At 41.1% G+C, this 16,003-nt stretch overlaps 1 protein-coding gene across 1 annotated transcript in view; it reads left to right on the top strand.

Moving 5' to 3' along the window:
* The window catches only part of LOC120045661 (DNA primase large subunit-like), a 114,570-nt gene extending 103,184 nt beyond the window's left edge, over positions 1-11,386 (top strand). The window contains exons 13-14 of the mRNA XM_038990591.1: positions 5,837-5,905; positions 10,990-11,386. Of these exons, the coding sequence (XP_038846519.1) occupies positions 5,837-5,905; positions 10,990-11,220 (300 nt within the window). The 3' untranslated portion in view covers positions 11,221-11,386. The remainder of the gene's footprint in view (positions 1-5,836; positions 5,906-10,989) is intronic.
* The last annotated feature ends 4,617 nt before the right edge of the window (positions 11,387-16,003 follow it).

The following is a 16,003-nucleotide window of genomic DNA, read 5'->3' as shown; positions in this document are numbered from 1 at the left end:
TATCACATTTGGCCGTAATTAGGAGTCCCATAGGGCGGCGCACAATTGGCCCAGCGTCGTCCGGGTTTGGCCGGGGTAGGCCGTCATTATAAATAAGAATTTATTTATAAATAATTATTTATTTATTTTCATGAACTGAAGTTCAATTTCAATAGGCGAACAAGTGGCAACCTAGCTATTACTTACTCACAAGGATTCCTAAATCATTGCTAAGAGTAATGAAAATGACTGCAGTTTCTACTGGTCATTGTTATCAGGCTGGTTGTACAACTTTGACAGTGCTACTGAATCTTTTTTGACATGCAAAGACCCAAACGGCGTTCTATAGTATGTATGTCATGAAGCTAATACCAGTGACGCTATTACTGTCTAAATCCAGTAGGGCAACATCTGAAAAATAGCGCCCTTGATAGTGTGTACCGGTGCTCGACCAGTCGGCGAAAGCCAACATCACCCATGACAGAGAGCAGTTGATTGTTAAGGGCAATGAATTCCATTATCTTGGCTTTGATGGATTTCGCCTTTGAGTTGTCTCGCTGAAATGTTCTTACTCTTTCAAATGACTGCTCGACTTGTTGACTGCTCGATCCACACAGCAGACATTGTGGGCTAGGTTAGGAATGCTGTGCAGCACATGTATCGCAGAATTTTACGTGGCGTCATTACATCATGTACCTACGTTATATAGGTATGCACGGTAGCTTTGACATCGGCGTTAAACTAGACATCGGCCAATACCGATGTTGGCATTTTTAGCTAATATCGGCCGATTACGATATGTTCACCGATATATCGTCCATCCCTACCTGTAAGCTATATTTAGAATTTGATACATTTCCACATTTATTTACTGAAAATGGGACCATAAAAACATTCAAGTCGATAAATAGAGCTCAAAGCTTTAAAAAAATAAAATGAAAAATAATATGAGTGAGTCACTTGCAGTAAAAATTGTCAGCAGATCGCTTGTCATTGCAAACATTATGCTTGTATTTCACTTAAACATTCCACACAAGATTATTTCCCACAAAAAGAACAGTCTAGACCTGAAATGGATGGTTGTATACAGCTCCTAGACATGTCTCTAGTGCATGTATATGAGATCAATTCTGAGTGTTTTAAGGTTGTTTATTTAAATGTTACTGTGTGCTGAAGCATTCAGCACAGCCCATTCTAAGCACTGGTCAAAGTAGCCTATTCATGCCCAGATATGTCTATGTATTCAAATCTATAGAAATAGAATCTAGATTATATTTCGATGTACAAATCTGCAGAGTCAAGTCTAAAGACCACACACTAGTGAGAGGCTAATCAATATTTAAAATAATCTGTGTACTAAGCAATCCATTGAGCAGTAGGGAAGGACTAGATGATAGCGTGCTAATTTAAGTGGACAGCCAACCCAAAGGGAGCTTATCCCTCTTCAAATTAAATGAGTCATTTACTCCCTGTCGCCCTCAGCAACCCCTATAGTAGTACTCAGAGTTGAGTGGAGGACACGCTGACACTGTGTGGGGTTTGGCCCAGGAGGCCAATGTTCCTGAGCAGAGAGACCGGTATGTACAGTGGTTCTTCCTTTAAAAGTTGCGTCATATTGCAGCACACCTTGCGGGCTGCCGCAGAATTCTATGGCACGTTATTTAATTGTCAGGCATTGTTACCATTAGTGCTAGTTTGACCACGAGGGCATCTTTGAGAAGCATTTGATAACCTTCAATATTGGCTGTACTAGAGAATGTAAAAAAAAAAAAATGAACATAGTATATGGAATTGATTTTAAGAAATGTAGCTTAATTTGAATAATATCATGGTGTTTCTATTCCAAGAAAAACTAAACCCTCAGTTACCGTTAGGATGAAACGGAAAATATGGTGCTGTACAACGTGACGGTCGGGAGTAGGCTACATTACTAAGAGCATAACATTTCCACACCCTAATTGTAGTCTAACCAATATTCAGAGATTCAGTGAAAATAAAAGTCTAATTGATTTATCAAGACCAGTCCCCATGTTAGTCTCAGAGCAGTGTGAAACGGTGCTGAAATAGTTGACCACAGCGGGTAGGCTATTGCTTCAAATCCTTTTGCTTCTAACTTCAGTATGCTTTTTAAGTAAATAAGACCTACATCACTTTTAACAGCACAGTACTCAACACTATTAAGGCTCATGTCGCCTACAGTAGGCCTACAGTATATCTATTAAAAAAAAGTTCCAATGATGTGACTCTCCGCCAATAATTACATTTAGAGGATTGGAAGATTCTAAATTAATATCAAAGGGGCATTTTTCATTAGATATTCTCACAGACCATATTTGCCCTAAGGGGCTTTTATATCATTCTAAATTAAATAATAATAATAATTGTGCGCCGCCCTATGGGACTCCCAATCACGGTTGGATGTGATACAGCCTGGATTCGAACCAGGGACTGTAGTGATGCCTCTTGCACTGAGATGCAGTGCCTTAGACCACTGTGCCACTCGGGAGCCATGATCAATATGACATATATATATATATATGCTAATAGCTGCTAATAGCCCATCCTAGACAAATTGTTTGCAGAATTCACAGCCAAAAAAACACTTGTGAAAAACAGGGTTAATTATATTTCCCCCTTCCATTTGTTAAAGGTTCCAATTGATAGTTATTTTAATTAAATAGTATATTTCAGTTTAACCACAATATTTGTTGGATTATTTGTTCTGTCTTTTTTGGTGGATTCAACTGAAATTGCAACTAATCACGGCCGGTTGTGATACAGCCAACCTAACTAAGAAATACATTTGACAATACAATTCTCTTCCTACCCTCCTTGACAAGAGTCTATTGTCCTGCTAATAGCCCATAATGGCGCTGTACAACGTGACCGGTCGGGAGTAGGCTACAATACTACAGTAAGAGCAAAATAATCCTAACATTTCCACACGCTAATTGAAGTCCACGTTTCTCTTAGTGTAACAACAGTTTTAGTAAAGTAGTACTGACGAGTAGTAACAAAAACATAAGTGACAGAGGAATAGCAATTCTTACACTATTGTTCTAAGTTCAATTACCTTCATCCTCATCATTCAATTAATTGAAATTCAATTTTGAAGTCGTGCACAATTATCAGTTTCTATTTGGTTTATGTCGCCTATTCATTGTCAGACACAGTAGCGCCTTGGGATCCAAAAGCATAATCAGTGCTCTAACTCCCCCTTGCTCTGATCTGGAGCAATGAAGTAGTGACGCAGTACTAAACCACAAATTTCCTCTAAGTCCCGCAGCATATTCGCAAAACCTTTAGTTGAGCAACCACTGTAGGCAGCATTATTAAATGTTAGAGACTGAATCCAAAGTGAGAGAAATCAGTGGGAAGTGATTCATATGCATAACATCAGTCCTCACTCACCCAGTCTACTTGGGGCTGCCCCTCCTTAAAACTGACACTGCATGCCACAGAGGCCAGACACTGACATGTGACAATGCCCCCCTCTAAGAATGTGATCTAACCTGTCTGTCATTCAGAAGGGCAGCCATTGGCAGTGCTTTCACCTTGGCTCTTGGAGCTGGAAAAGCTAGTCATGGGCACCAATATGGAAAGTCTGTCAATCTGTTGCATTTTTCCCCCCAACATATTGAGAAATATAGGAATAAAAACTGTGCACCCTGTGAATGGTAGAAGAGGCACCATAAAGCGTAAAAGTCCTGCCTTAACTGGTGTAAAGGAACTCGGATGACACCCTGCGTGATTTAATGTGCCATTCAATCCCCTCTGCGACTAGGGTACTTTATTGTCTGTGTTAGGAACCCCAGAAACCCATTTGACAAGTGGGAAGTGGAACATTGGTGTTTAATCTCTCCTTAAGGTTTATAGTGAATTTGTGCACCTGACGATATATTCACAACTCGGTGTATAGGATGGCAAGCGGTACCGGAGCGCCAAGTCTAGGTCCAAGAGGCTTCTAAACAGCTTCTACCACCAAGCCATAAGACTGCTGAACATCTAATCAAATGGCTACCCAGACTATTTGCATTGCCCCTCCCCCTCTTTTACACCGCTGCTACTCTCTGTTGTTATCATTTATGCATAGTCACTTTAATAATAACTTTATCTACATGTACATATTACCTCAACTAACCGGTGGCCCCGCACATTGACTCTGTACCGGTACCCCCCTGTATATAGTCTCGCTATTGTTATTTTACTGCTGCTCTTTAATTACTTGTTACTTTTATTTCTAATTCTTATCTGTATTTTTTTTTCAACTGCATTGTTGGTTAGGGGCTCGTAAGTAAGCATTTCACTTTAAGGTTGATTGTGGAATGTTGTCCCACTCCTCTTCAATGGCTGTGCGATTTTACTGGATTTTCAGGAACTGATATACACTGTCGTACACGTCGATCCACAGCATCCCAAACATGCTCAATGGGTGACATGAATGGTAAGTATGCAGGCCATGGAAGAACTGGGACCTCATTCAGCTTCCAGAAAGTGTGTACAGATCCTTGTGAGATAGGGCTGTGCATTATAATGCTGAAACATGAGGTGATGGCAGCAGATGAATGGCACGAAAATGGGCCTCAGGATCTCGTCACGGTATCTCTGTGCATTCAAATTGCTTGTTCGTTGTCTATAGCTTATGCCTGCCCATACCATAACCCCACCGCCACCATAAGGCAGTCTGTTCACAATGTTGACATCAGCAAACCACTCGCCCACATGACGCCATACACGAGGTCTGCGGTTGTGAGGCCGGTTGGACATACTGCCAAATTCTCTAAAATGACGTTGGATGTGGCTTATGGTAGAGAAATGAACATTAAATTCTCTGGCAACAGCTCTGATGGACAATCCTGCAGTCAGCATGCCAATTGCATGCTCCCTCATCAGTGGTATTGTGTTGTGACAGAACTGCACATTTTAGAGTGGCCTTTTATTGTCCCCAGCACAAGGTGCACCTGTGTAATGATCATGCTGTTTAATCAGCTTCTTGATATGTCACACCTGTCACGTGGATGGATTATCTTGGCAAAGGAGAAATGCTCACTAACAGGGATGTAAACAAATCTGTGCCAAAAAAAATAAGAGAAATACGTTTTTTGTGCGTATGGAACATGTCTGGGATCTTTTATTTCAGCTCATGAAACATGGGACCAACATGTTACGTTTATATTTGTGTTCAGTGTATTTCCAGTAATACCTTGAGCCTCATTTTAAAGCCACACTATGATGTCGCTCCATAATTAGCACCCACAAAACACAAGGGCCTTAACACAAGCACTTCATCCATCGTGTAAAGTTGTTCCTTAAACTGCATATAGACGGGTTGGTTGTTCAGCAACAGAAATAACGCGTGTGCAACTATGGGGCAAAACATAAGGAATGGCCTAAATTGTTGACAATATGTAAGCTATGTATAGTCTCCAATGTTTATTGAAAACATCAATACATTTGCACAATGAGCACTTGTTTCTCAAATACATTGTTACAGTTGTTGGTTAGCTAACTTGCAAATTTTTGTCATATTAGCATTGACATGAAACCAGTCAAAATACCTCAAAACAAGACATGGTATCAAGAACAATATGAAACTATCTGCAACGAGCCACTTAAGATTCCCCACATGGCAGTTTCTTGTCATTCTTGCTAACAACCCCGTGGAAGAGCGCACATCATTTTCGTGATATTGTCAGCTAACCCATCTATAACTGCTAGTCACCGTGATTGGTCAACGTCAAATCCGCTCTTACGCAACAACATTCCTGTTGTATACAAATCATAATTCAAGATCTCTCTCTAACCCCAACACCTCTTTAATCTCTGTATTCCCCCTGCTTTCTTTTCTTGTTTTCAGATCCTGGAGTTGGTCAAGGGAATGCACTATCAGCTGGCCTGCCAGAAGTACTTTGAACTGACGCACAGTGTAAGGACGGCTTTCATTTGGGGCCGGATGTAATTGGGGCGGCCTGCCTGCTATTGTGGGGACCGGAGGAAGGGCCCCGCAGGATATGCATGAAGCCTCTGGAGGGAGGGGCCTCCAGCTCTGTAATCACATCCATCATTAGCTGTCATATCCGTTTAACTTGTATGGGTTAATTATGGCACTTTAGATGAATTTAGCCCCTAATAAATGACATTTATTTGATCTAATACCTTTTAGTGGAGAACCTTTAGATCAGCAGTTTCAGTCACATTCAAGGCTTTTAATATTCAGTCCTTATTTAGGAGGGAGAAAAAATGTATGGGAAATAAGCAGGGTAGAACTTGTTCTTATTGCTCTTTGTCTTGTAAGGGTGTGCTGTTATGCACGTTGATCATAGCAATTGCTTACATACGTCTGTGTTATTTCCAGCAACCCATAAAATAATTTTTGGGGTCAGTGCTATTGGGAAAAGCAAATGAGTGGAAGCGCGTCTCCGATACGTGTTGACAATTCGCGTGATTTTCCGTGCTGCACTGTTTATTGTATTTAAATTGGAAGCTCTACAGACTGATAGACTGGGGAGAGTGATGGCGTTTTTTATTTTTTTCAGTGAGAAAGCAATAATCTAGAGATGTCAGTCAGGATTAGTTCTTTAACACGTGCCCCTGTCCCTCAGTGTTCAACGCAGCTGAAGTGACAGAATCCTGATGAGAATGTGGGCACGTAGCACCAAGATGTAAATGTTGACTATCTGCTATGTGACAGTTTAATTTGACTGAGTCGGAGAAGGAGAGAAGGGAGCAGTCTTTGATGTGAATGTTGGAGGTAAACTTTTCAGAATGTTTGCCATCGCTCTGGTGCAAAGTTTATTCTGAGAAGCTAATATCCTCGGATCACATTTCAATCTGATAACCCAGGAAAAGTACATGTAAAGCACTTTATACCGTAATCCCAAAAATATTTTAAAGGACAGATTTATGATAAAAAAAGATTCTGATTTAATAAGGTTTTAGACTACCTAGCCTATTTTGGACACGTTTATGATAGTCGTGTTCTTTTTTTAACTCCATTTCATCATTGCACATTAAAACTTTAGAACTCACAAGACCCATTTGTTGCTAGTTTGAGAGTTGGAGCCAAAAGTCACTTTGAAAGTCAGTCCGATGAAAGTCACTTTGCTTCTTGACGAGAACACTTCCCCAGCCAAGCAAAGGACAATGTGTCTGCAGGGACCTAGCTACACCCTTGGGTGGGTGGGTCACATTGTTTCTGGTTACCAGCCTAAATTATCTTTATTGGTTGAGGTAATACTCCCATCAGAGCCTTCTAATGGCTTCAGCTCTACTCAACTTCTTTGCCTTACTTACAAAACCTACAGTTGAAGTCGGAAGTTTACATACACTTAGGTTGGAGTCATTAAAACTCGTTTTTCAATCACTTCACAAATTTCTTGTTAACAAACTATAGTTTTGGCAAGTCGGTTAGGACATCTTCTTTGTGCATGACACAAGTAAATTTTCCAACAATTGTTTACAGACAGATTATTTCACTTATAATTCACTGTATCACAATTCCAATGGGTCAGAAGTTTACATGCACTAAGTTGACTGTGCCTTTAAACAGCTTGGAAAATTCCAGAAAATTATGTCATGGCTTTATAAGCTTCTGATAGGCTAATTGACATAATTTGAGTCAATTGGAGGTGTACCTGTGGATGTATTTCAAGGCCTACCTTCAAACTCAGGGCCTCTTTGCTTGACATCATGGGAAAATCAAAAGAAATCAGCCAAGACCTCAAAGAAAATTGTGGACCTCCACAAGTCTGGTTCATCCTTGGGAGCAATTTCCAAACGCCTGAAAGCACCACGTTCATCTGTACAAACATTAGTACGCAAGTATAAACACCATGGGACCACGCAGCCGTCATACCGCTCATGAAGTAGACGCGTTCTGTCCCCTAGAGATGAACGTACTTTGGTGCGAAATGTGCAAATCAATCCCAGAACAACAGCAAAGGACCTTGTGAAGATGCTGGAGGAAACAGGTACAAAAGTATCTATATCCACAGTAAACTAGTCCTATATCGACATAACCTGAAAGGTCGCTCAGCAAGGAAGAAGCCACTGCTCCAAAACCGCCATAAAAAAGCCAGACTACGGTTTGCAACTGCACATGGGGACAAAGATCGTACTTTTTGGAGAAATGTCCTCTGGTCTGATGAAACAAAAATAGAACTGTTTGGCCATAATGACCATCGTTATGTTTGGAGGAAAAAGGGGAATGCTTGCAAGCCGAAGAACACCATCCCAACCGTGAAGCACGGGGGTGGCAACATCATGTTGTGGGGGTGCTTTGCTGCAGGAGGGACTGGTGCACTTAACAAAATGGATGGCATCATGAGGGAGGAAAAGTATGTGGATATATTGAAGCAACATCTCAAGACATCATTCTGGAAGTTAAAGCTTGGTCACAAATGGGTCTTCCAAATGGACAATGACCCAAAGCATACTTCCAAAGTTGTTGCAAAATGGCTTAAGGAAAACAAAGTCAAGGTATTGGAGTTGCCATCACAAAGCCCTGACCTCAATCCCATAGAAGGTGTTTGGGCAGAACTGAAAAAGCATGTGCGAGCAAGGAGGACTACAAACCTGACTCAGTTACACCGGCTCTGTCAGGAAGAATGGGCCAAAATTCACCCAACTTATTGTGGGAAGTTTGTGGAAGGCTACCCAAAACGTTTGACCCAAGTTAAACAATTTTTTAAGGCAATGCTACCAAATACTAATTGAGTGCATGTAAACTTCTGACCCACTGGGAATGTGATGAAAGAAATAAAAGCTGAAATAAATCATTCTCTCTACTATTATTCTGACATTTCACATTCTTAAAATAAAGTGGTGATCCTAACTGGCCTAAGACATGGATTTTTTTACTCGGATTAAATGTCAGGAATTGTGAAAAACTGAGTTTAAATGTATTTGGCTAAGGTGTATGTTAACTTCCGACTTCAACTGTATATGTCTATACTCGATAGTATCATAGATGTCCTTAATCTAGTCCACTATTGCAATTTATCCGTTTGGTAATTAACCTAAGGGTTATGATTAATATTTGTGGGGCTTGTTTCTCTTTGTTGTAATATACTCACATTGTCACAGAGAACAATTTAAATGCCTCTTAATGGTGTTTCAGTAAACTCTGTCATTGCTTTCCAAGATCATCATTCATTGGACCCTCTGGAGGAATGAAACGGTGCTCTGGGTCATAGGTGCTGACTAATAGCCTGGAGCTGTACAGTCAGAGGGTCCCAGGGATAATTCCCCTGGAATAAATAAGATGGCAGCTCTGATAAACAGCGTGCTCTTTGAAAGATAAATGGAACCCCCCCACCACCTCCGAAATGAAAAATCCACATTTATGACATTCATGAGTCATATTTTAGTCCTGTCGTCCAAAATGCATGTTTGTGACATTAATACGCATTGTGAAAGAATAGTTATTTTGTGTGGGGGGTATGGGCAATCCCACCAATATACGACCCCTAATCTTTAAATGATACAGTCATCATGGGGCACAAAGACTACCAACTCGTTTCTCCCTTACCTGCCACTGGGAGAATTAAGTATCTGCCATGTCCTATAGTGATGGGGGTCGAAATTGATAGTCACATTTCGCAATGTTATTGATATTTACCTATTTCTTGCTACTGCAGGTACAACTGACTAGCGCTAGTCAGTTGTACCTGCGCCAAAACGCCTGTATTTTTTTAACCTATAGCTTGTTCGCCATATTCTTTTTTGGACGTTTTTTTTCTCGCAAATACATATAGAATCGTGAGAATCAGAATACATATTGTATCGCCGCGTAAGTATCGTGATAATATTGTATCGTGATGTACCTGGCAATTCCCAGCCCTAATCTCCTACCTGGTTCTAGATCTGTGGATTTGTACAGATAGATCTGTTGTTCCTCCCTCCTTGGCAGCGTTTATTAAAGGTCAAAATATAATACTTCACTGATTAAATATTTACACAGGAGCAATAAATCAAACAATAGAAAGAGTAATGAAATGGCAAGCTCCGAGATGCTTCACCTCGGATTATGGGAGCGGGAGGGTGCTGCAGCAGCAAAATTATTCAAAGATTGATTTGTTTTTGATCTTGGGTTCGGATTGTTTCATGTTTATGCATTTGTCATTTGTCACATCCAGAAGGCCAAGTGCTATGTGGTAATGCTGAGACAGATCCGGGTGTAATGGATTGCACAGTTCTGTACTCGTGAAACCTGTGGCTCTGAGATTTTTCCACTCTTTAATAAGTTTAATGCACAGACAGTGAACAGAGACAGGACAGTTAACAGGAAAAATTTGTTTTTTTCTTAAATGAGTAGGGAACTTGTTTCTATGTTTTTGTAAGGAGTTTATTCCCATCAAGTACTGCTGAGATATGTAGGCGTACATGTGGACCCACGCTGGTTCAAATAAGGTCGAGCAGTCAGCTTGCATTTGCCTCGCTAGACAAAGGAATTGAACAATGATCTCAAGGTGATGGCAGGTGAGGGACTTAAATTGCCCTCATGCTTCGGAGTGTAAAAAGTTCGCAAGAGTTCGTACATATATTATGACGACATTTTGTGGCGTTTTTGTTCATCGGTGATTGGTCAGTAGGGATTCAATACTCGTTTAAATTTTTTAATTGAGAAATACTGCACCAAACATCTTAGTTAGATGTAAAATTGGCAGACTAAGATCTCCTCGCCAAAAACGTCAAAATGAATGGAAGATTTTTTTGTTATCTTAGACTATTTTGAGGTGTATACTGGCTACAGCGTCTCAAAATGGACAAACAGTACTATTGCTGCTCTATTTCTTGTTTTTCAAGCGAAGGTCTTTTATGGGTTCGGCTAGGCGCCAGCCGAATTGAAACATGCTGACGCCTTAATCAGGGAGACTTTTTTTAAAGCCAGAACACCAGTACAATGCCATTAGTTAAATAACTGAAGCAGAGTTGTCTTTCTGACACTTCTGTCCAAGGTATTCTTTTTACCGTCTGACACCTAACAAAACCTTTTTCTGTTGTGTACAGATTGAGGACTCTGGGTTTTCACTCAATCACCCCAACCAGTACTTCATGGAGAGCCAGAAGCTGCTAGTTGGTCCCGGGGCTGGGGTGAAGGTGGAAGTGAAGCGGGAGGACAACCCCGCCACCAAACCCCCCAACCCGTCCCCTCACCAAACACCAGGACCAGGGAACCTCCCTCAGGAGGTGGCAGCAGAAATAACAGAGGATTTGGATTCTTTCTTCCAAGATGCCTGATATTCTTAAACATCCCTGAAAACATTTCCTCACTATGTAGATTTGAATAAAGCTCCCATTCAGTCAAATGTTTTTTTACCAAGAATAATGATTTTCTATTCTTCTCAAATGTTCAATGCTGTCCTCTGTTTTACATGTACGTAGTAATAAAGTTGGATAATATGAAGATCTTCTCGTTTGTGCTTATTTGTTGGTTGACAAATGCAACACAATAACAAGCAAAAGATTAATTTTGACCTTAACCTCAATCTTGGGATTTACCAACAGTGGGACTACAATTCTCAAACCTGAACTTTGGAACAGTTGGATGCTCTTTCTAATTCATTGCTGTGATGTATATCTACAGTTTTTCTCCCCGTTTGAAAGCTGTTATTGGTGCAATTCTATTCATTTTGAAATAGTCTGTTTGGGAATGGTGTTGCCTCCCTTTTTTCTCTTCTGCGAGGCCCATTGCCTGCTCATTGGGCTATGACCAGAAAATATCCTAGCTGCCACAGAAGCAATGTCATTGTTTTTGCCCACAAGGGATTAACCTAACGTAGCAGGTGTACAATAAATGCCTGAAACTAGATCCCCTACATAGTGGTCTTGACGAGAATAAAAAACACTGTCGGGAGTTTCTCTTCTGCACTGTTCAACCAATCCAGTAAATGTTGAGGAGGAATTAAGTTAGTGTTGCCTTGTTAACGTCCAAAAGTGGAAGTTGTTACAGGCTCTCTTTCCATTTCCCTTGAAAACCAGAACATCCGGTTGTTGGGGACTCGGCAGAGGCTAGCAAGGGATGGATACAAGTAAACACAAAACCCAAGTTGTATTGCACTGCCTTGGAATACGCTTGATTCCATTTACCCAATGCCCACCCTGTCTTGTAAGGCCTCTTGGCTGAATTACAGGTGAAAAATGTTGGTTGCCCATAACCAAAGTGGTGTGGAAATTGCTAATATTTCTTTCAAATCTTTATCACATACTTACTCTATTGGTTATTCAATTCACATCAGACCACAAAATATACAATATTAGTGAATTCTACACAGTGTAACTTGTCAAATGTGATCAATTAAGTTAGTTTCATATTTAGAAATGTGCTCAATGTTGAGAGATTTGAATATACTATATGTAGTTAATGTTGAGCTTACGAGCTTCTATGGCTATTTCATGTAGCACTCCAGACAAACCTAGCACGACTATCTACTCAAAGTAGCCCAGAGATCTTTACCAGTTTACAATTGCACTGCTTAGGCAAAACCCTGTCTTTATTTAAACCCTTGTGTGAAGTGGCTTGCATATACAAGGTTGATGTGTTCAAGGTCACTGGATGCAATTTTATTTAGGTTTTTCCTGGAGTTTTCCACAGCCTAAGCTGGTATATAATGTCAAGCATTTTCTCCTCCCAAAACATGTCCGCTTTTGGTTTGTAGATGGATATATTGGCTTGTAATTAATGTACAAACTAATCAAGATGGACTGTGTTTAATGCTTGATCAAATTGGATAATGGCATTAGAATATAAATGCAGCACAATATTAATTATAACACTGCCTTGTGATTATTTTCCTTTAGAATTTACTTCCATAAGTCTACGCACAGCATGTCCACAATACCCTGTGCCCCCCACCCACCCTCCTAGATGTTTCAGTAATGGTGTTTGTGCTCTCCTCCATCCTTCTCACTGTGCCCTATACAATCTACCCTCTCTCACTCACTCTGCCCTCGCCTGTACAAGCTCGTCACCCCTCTCTCCCAGTGCTCTGTAACAAGCTCTGCGGGCTAAATGTAGAGTCAATTAGAGACCCAGAGGAGAGGGACCTGCATTGTGAATTTAAATGGGTCCCCCTGGTAGGCCAAGGGAAAGTAATGGTGCCTTTTCTGCAGTCAAAAAATAAAACACTTCCTGCAGTCAAATTCCCTAATGGCCTTATGGGTGGAATGTTATTAAGATTTTTCATAAGGAATAAACAAACATTTTTTATACCAAAAGTTATGTTTTTCTATGTCAAACGGTTTTGTTATATTTCAGTCTTCTGTGATGTGTATATAAAGTGTAATATTGGGATGCAAACTCAAAATGTAATAAATTTCAACTCTATATCTAACATGGTACGGGTGTATTTTTTTTAAGCCCGTATCCATGTGTGTGAGGTGTATACTTTTGTTTCAAAGTAGATTTGTTTAAGACTACCAAGAAACACTGTGACCCTGTTTTAGCCCACTGTAGTAAAAGGTTCAGGGACAAATTGAGCTATTAATACTTACACCTTTATGTAACTGTATACTACTTTAACTTTTTTTTTTGTAACAAAGGCTGTCCAAGAATTCATGCAATTCAGTTGAAGTCATGGAAGGTTCAATCACTAATAGTTTATGGTAGCGTGATGGTACTTGGGTGACTTATTTTGATAGTGGATGCTGTGGCTCGGGTATAAAGTATGAGTTAGGTGCCATGGTTTTCCTGTGGTAGCTGTATGCAGAAAAAAAATCCATATGTTCTTCAAATGGTATTGTGCACATATTCTGTCCGTATTCTAAAACATCTATAATTTAAATAACATTGTGCTTTTTGTATTGTTCTTGCAATACTTACCTAGTTAAATACATTTTTTTTAAATTGCTCTTGCAATCTCTAAACGTGCCACTTAAATTTGCGCATAAGCTTAAAATCCCCCTTCTCATGTTACCACCGTTTTAAAAAGTGTTAGTCTACCTGGTTGTTTTTTGAAACCTTACTTTGGCAAAGTGGCCTGAAGAGAGCTGCAGAGTAGCTCATCAGGCTACATACAGTGCATCGCAGTCTCACACATTTAATGCTAAAGCATTAACGCATGGCTTGCTAGGTGCCTGCCTGCACCCTGCCACATAGCTAGAATTAAATTAGTTTTTGGAATCCGAGCATGACGCTTGGCAGAGAGGATTTACGCACAAATAATAAGGTGAGCGGATATGAACAGTGCACAGCTGCGCTACTGTCAGCAAGAGACCTTGATGTTTCATATTTGGTGGAGCTTGACTGCTTTTGACAAAGCTGTCCCTTCTCTAGCGGCTTGCATCAGTTCACCGGGGCAGTGTTCACCTCGACAAATGGATTTACAATCATTAGCCATATTATAAACTTCAGTGGTTCACGGTGTGATTTGTTCTCTTCCATTAGTCAATATGTGGACTAGAAGCCTAGTGGGGATGGGTGCATTCACTACAAAAGGCTGATAGGAAATGTATAATGTATTCAGTAAAAGCAAGGCCCTGTGTTTCTTGAATGGCGAGGCACCTTTTTATTCAGCTACACAGGGATAATTCCGTTCCATGTATCTTGTGGAGAGTGAGATAAATGTATTTACTGTGCTGTGTGTCTTTGTGTACAAAATGAAATGATCCAAAACAGATTTGATTTGGGACTTTTAGATCGTCTGGTTCCCCAGCAAATCCCATCGCTGAGATTCTACACCATTCAAAACCCATTTGCAATGTATATACCGGTACATACTGTACATGACCTTGTATAAGGGTGCTCTTGTAACAGGGTAGAGCTGCTGAACATACCCCTATGGCCTGTTGTTAGCTTCGAGAACCTCATCTCATGATGCTAAAAGGTGGCATAGTATGTTTGATATTCATTATTCATCATTAAAGGGACACTAACTGTAGTACCTAGATTTATTATGCGTATATTAGTAAAATATGTCTCTTAGTTTTAGTTTAACATCCTCCTTGCTTCAATAGATGAACATTGTGGAATGAAATTAAGTAGTCTACATGGAAGGATGTTGTGTGAAAGCAGGTCCTGTTTCAGTGTCCGCTGTGAAGTCTCAAGCCTATGGTCAAGTAATGAGTTCCATTTGTCAGTCGTTCATGAGGATAATACTGTATGTAATTTGAAATATTAATTGGTATGTGTTTGATTCTATATTCTCTGTTTATTTCTATGGAATTTTTAGGTCATTTCATGGATTCTGCTTGCATGTTGTTACGGGCGAGTCCGCGATCCATAAAACTCCCAGCTGCGCCTGAGTCGACTAGCGCCTTATGCTGGAGAGAGGGGAAAAACGCAGGGAAAAAAATAACCAAAAAGCCGAGCGTGCTATCACAGCGCTCGGGCACGCCACCGAAGCTCCGTCCCTGTGCTTTCTTTTCAAAGAAGGGGGGGCCGGTGCGTCTACGGTGGTCGGCCGAGGCAGAGGAAGCCTTCAACCAGTTGAAGGCACGATTTACTGAGGCTCCCGTGTTGGCGCATCCGGACCCTTCATTAGCGTTCATAGTGGAGGTGGATGCGTCCGAGGCTGGTGTTGGAGCCGTGCTATCACAGCGCTCGGGCACGCCACCGAAGCTCCGTCCCTGTGCTTTCTTTTCTAAGAAGATGGGTCCGGCGGAGCGGAACTATGATGTGGGGGACCGGGAGTTACTAGCTATGGTAAAAGCCCTGAAGGTGTGGAGACACTGGCTTGAGGGGGCTAAATACCCTTTCCTCATCTGGACTGACCACCGCAATCTGGAGTATATCCGAGCGGCGAAGAGACTGAATCCGCGTCAGGCTAGGTGGGCCATGTTCTTTACACGCTTTAGATTTACGATCTTTTATAGACCAGGTTCCCTCAACACTAGGGCCGACGCGCTGTCCCGTCTCTATGACACCGAGGACCGGCCCATCGATCCGACTCCCATCCTTCCAGCCTCTTGGCTGGTGGCCCCGGTGGTATGGGAGGTGGACGCGGACATCGAGCGGGCGTTGAGGGTAGAACCTGCGCCTTCTCAGTGTCCGACTGGCCTTACGTACGTACCGCTTGGTGTCCGT

The sequence above is a fragment of the Salvelinus namaycush genome, chromosome 4 (assembly GCF_016432855.1).
Source record: "Salvelinus namaycush isolate Seneca chromosome 4, SaNama_1.0, whole genome shotgun sequence".
Classification (NCBI taxonomy): Eukaryota; Metazoa; Chordata; class Actinopteri; order Salmoniformes; family Salmonidae; genus Salvelinus; species Salvelinus namaycush.
Note: the sequence above shows the minus strand (reverse complement) of the source record. Positions and strands in the feature narration are given on the sequence as shown.